The sequence below is a fragment of the Oncorhynchus gorbuscha genome, unplaced genomic scaffold (genome assembly GCF_021184085.1).
Source record: "Oncorhynchus gorbuscha isolate QuinsamMale2020 ecotype Even-year unplaced genomic scaffold, OgorEven_v1.0 Un_scaffold_12800, whole genome shotgun sequence".
NCBI lineage: Eukaryota > Metazoa > Chordata > Actinopteri > Salmoniformes > Salmonidae > Oncorhynchus > Oncorhynchus gorbuscha.
The window spans coordinates 3,778-7,908 of NW_025755094.1; the positions used below are offsets into that span (position 1 = coordinate 3,778).

Here is a 4,131-nt window from a genome sequence, read left to right on the forward strand (position 1 = left end):
GTAGCACACACCCAGTCCCAGTATGAACACACACAATAGTGGTTATTATGACATTACTTTGGAAGCAGAGAGATAGGGAGCAGGTTACAGAGAAATCACTGGCACGTCAATCTATGTTTAGTTTCTGTGTGCTTTTTTGAGTCAGTTGCACTTGTAGTGAGATGAGCAAATTACTTCCTTCTTCTGTTTTGGAATGGTTGGACATAAAGACCTTTTGATTTCCTCTGTGTTTTCTTGGTACTTGGAGGCCTCCTGGAACAAAACTCCAAAGAATTTTCCTCCTGACCTTGGTCATGGCCTTTCATCGGCAACATGTTTCAATTTGATCCGCTAAGATACATCTTCAGTTTGAAGAGGTGGGTTTGCTAAACGCTAACCGAGTATCATGCTGTTTGTGCTATCATTCCAACTCCTTTGTCAATCATTGTCATACCAGATAATGTTTGACAATGGAGTTGGCAAGAGCAAAATCAGATATGGCACTAGGCTAACTTAACGAAGATCTTAACTTCTCTTTTGATGGCTAACGTTATTCGTTGTTGTTCTTCTTGTAGTGTGGAAAAAAATATGGAAAGATCTTCAGCCTTCGAATTCCTTCAGCAAACCAGAGCAAAGTGGGTTATTCTGAGTGGATACGAGATGGTGAAAGAGGCCTTGGTCCACAATGGCGACAGTTTTGTCGATCGTCCCTCCATTCCCTTATTTGAAGATATATATTGGAAGTCAAGCAATGGGAAGTAAAGGTAAGGCCCACATACTTTATACTTGTTCTGACTTGATCCGTTTCACCTGTCCTTGTGCTTTCTGTCTCCACCCCTCCAAGTGTCGCCCATCTTCCCCACTTATCCCCTGGGTATTTATACCTGTGTTTTCTGTCTGTCTGGGCCAGTTTTTCTTGTTTGTTCAAGTCAACTAGTGTTTTGTCTCAGCTCCTGCCTTTCCCCAGTCACTCTATTTCTTGTCCTCCTGGTTTTGACCCTTGCCTGTCCTGACTCTGAGCCTGCCACCTTGTGCCTTTGCCACTACTCTGGATTACCGACCTCTGACCTGACCTGACCTGACCCTGGGCTTGCAGGACATTGTCATCATCTTACAGTTATTAACTGATAATTGATTATGGATCATAATAATTTATTATTGTAGAAATACTACATATTTAGTGTATTAGTGTCGATCCTTAAAAATGGAAAGGTTGGGGGTTCGATCCCCGTTCAAGTCCTACCAAAGACTCCAAAATGGGACCTCATGCCTCTTTGCTTGGCCATCAGTATTAAGGAGATGGATAGGGGGTAAGGCCCTGACAGGCTAGAATCCTGTCTAGGGTGTGTACTTTTACATCAAGCTGCCTCACGCTTGAGAAACAGAACCTGCTTTTATTGGCTGTTCTGCTCTGAAAGGTTACTTTTCAAAACTACTTGCATCTTTGAGTGTATGGTACAAGTTAAGGCTTCTTCACTGAAAACTGTTCTTATATTTAGGTGTGATTATGTCGAACGGGTATCCATGGAAGCAACAGAGGAGGTTTGCTCTCTCTACGCTGAGGAACTTTGGACTGGGCAAGAAGAGTCTGGAGCCATCCATCCAGATTGAAGCGCAGTGTTTGAATGAAGCAATTCAGAGTGAACAAGGTACAGTGGTTACAGTTCAATTCAAACTTTATTGTCCCTGCAAGGAAATGAATATATTTGTCAAAACAGATGTGGGTAAACACCTTTTTGGCATTAAGTTTACACATGAGTTGCCTCTGTTTTGGATGCAACAACATATAGCGATTAAAAACTGTTTCGATTTTCACGTTGAAAACAGATTCAGTTCAGATCAGGAATCCAAGCACCAAGCAAAAACACAACAAAGCTGTATATGAGCTGTGGTGCTTCCAGAGAAGTTTTGCAGACTGAAGTTCAGTGTAGAGATATAAAGCATTTTAGATGCCCCTACCTGAGGTATTACAAAAACACTAGCGTTTTCCATATCTTTACGGTCTCCCATATATGAAATGGAGGGTTGTGTAAAAAAATATTTGACTGAAAAAGTGGTTACATATATAGATGTTGTGACAAACACACCCGTTACCCCCTAAGGTCGATGTCAGCGCCCCCATGGAAATCTATCATAATAAAAGAATTGGCCGAAAATTTCCATCACACCTGTGGAAATCAAATGAACATAATATAAAAACCTCCATCAAAATCCATTTGTTTAAGCTAGTTTTTTTGTATGGGCTGCTTCTCAAATACACCGCTTCCTCGATATCTGCCTTCCGCATCTGCCGTGAAAGGTTGCAGAGCCAGAGTGGTGTTTGTCAGACCATGAGATGTCCTGAAATCGGTCTTCTCGCGACAAACATCTCTAAGAACGTGAGACACTCATGAACAAGATGGTCTTACAGCACAAGCGCCTCTGGGACTCGTCTGAAGTCGGTACCGATCTGCCAGCTTCTGTCTGTAGTGGTCTTACCGCACAAGCGCCTTGGGACTCGTCTGAAGTCGGTACCGCCGATCTGCCAGCTTCTGTCTGTAGTGGTCTTACCGCACAAGCGCCTTGGGACTCGTCTGAAGTCAGTACCGCGATCTGCCAGCTTCTGTCTGTAGTGTCCGAACAGTTTGGGCTACACACTAATATTATTATGTATTTTTTAAACATATTTTACCCCTTTTTCTCCCCAATTTTGTGATTCCAATTGGTAGTTATGATCTTGTCTCCACGCTGCAACTCCCAATGGACTCGGGAGAGGTGACGGTTGAGAGCCATGTGTCCTCTGAAGTCACACTGCTTGACACTGCACAATGGGACTCCTGGTCACGGCGGCTGTGACACAGTCTGGGATTGAACCCGGGGCTGTAGTGGCGCCTCAGCACTTCGATGCTTTGCCTTAGACTGCTGCGTCACTCGAGAGGCCAGGCTAAATAGTAATATGACCCTATGCGGGAAGGTACAGTCACGAACAAGTACATGTCGGTTGTTTTTCCTCTAGGATGCTCACAAGACTCATCTGAAGGTTCCCGGTACCAGTTGTAAAACATTAATGGTATTATGTATGAAGATAGTTTAGTGCCTAAAATAAGGGGATAAATACATTTATGGTGATCTTTCTTATATCACTCAGATAGTACCAAAACAAATCAAAAGGAAGTTTGTTCTGAAGTGTCTCTTATCTGTTCCATGTAGGGATATATATAGTAGTAGTATATAGTATATATTATAGTAGTATCGGCCACAAAAGCACTTCCCCACTTTCTTTATTGACTTACCTGAACTGTTGTCCTTGAGAACTATGATAAAACTCATTGTGTGATTTTAATATTTACTCCAAGGCCATTGAATATATTCATCTTTTGAGCTCTATTGACTTTATCCAACATGTCACTGGGCCCACCATTACCGGGACCATCCTCTGGATCTGGTTATTACCAAGGGCCTTCCAATTGACATATCCTCTATTGTTGATGTTGCTTTATCTGATCGCCATCTTGTATGTTTTACTACCCCGTTTTGCCCATAGCAGAGGGTCATCTCGAAACGCATTATCAAGAAATGCTGTCTTACCTCGGAAGTTGCTACAGATTTGACTGAGTGTATGAACAATGCTCCATCACCTACTCTTCCTTCCTCTTGTCATGATTTAGTTGATAGCTTTAATAGCAAATGAATAGTTCCAGTGAAGTTGATAAAGGATCAAACGGAGAGCCCCTTGGATTAGTGAGAAAATGTATGAATTAAAGAGACAGAAAGGCAGAGCAGAAGTTGCAGGTCCATTATGATGTTCTAAGAGAGCAAAGCAACTTGGCATATATAACAAGTCAATTAGAAATGCCAGATGACCTCATTTTTCTAACTTGATCACTAATAATCAGAATAATTCTTGAGAGCTCTTTCGAGCAGTGATGGCCTGATAAATCCCTACCCCAAATGTAGGTGAACTTTCCTCCACATTTAAATGTGATGAGTTTACGGCATATTTAAAAGATAAGATAACAAACATTAGGCTGGGTATCCAGTGAAGCAAGACCTGATGAGAAGTTTATTTGCCCTAGCCTACCACACAAGGCACTATGGATTTATGTTCCTGGTTAACACAGACATGCTCAGGAAAGTGATATCACAATTTAAGCCTTCTACCTGCCTTCTCGA

The 4,131-nt window shown here is 42.1% G+C and overlaps 1 protein-coding gene across 1 annotated transcript; it reads left to right on the plus strand.

Moving 5' to 3' along the window:
- Window positions 1-567: 567 nt before the first annotated feature.
- On the plus strand, window positions 568-1,628 carry LOC124030592 (cytochrome P450 2J1-like; the record flags this gene model as incomplete). The annotated part of the gene is made up of 2 exons (XM_046341862.1): window positions 568-685; window positions 1,479-1,628. Coding segments are annotated over exons 1-2 (268 nt in total), but the record flags the coding sequence as incomplete, so codon positions are not given.
- Window positions 1,629-4,131: the final 2,503 nt, after the last annotated feature.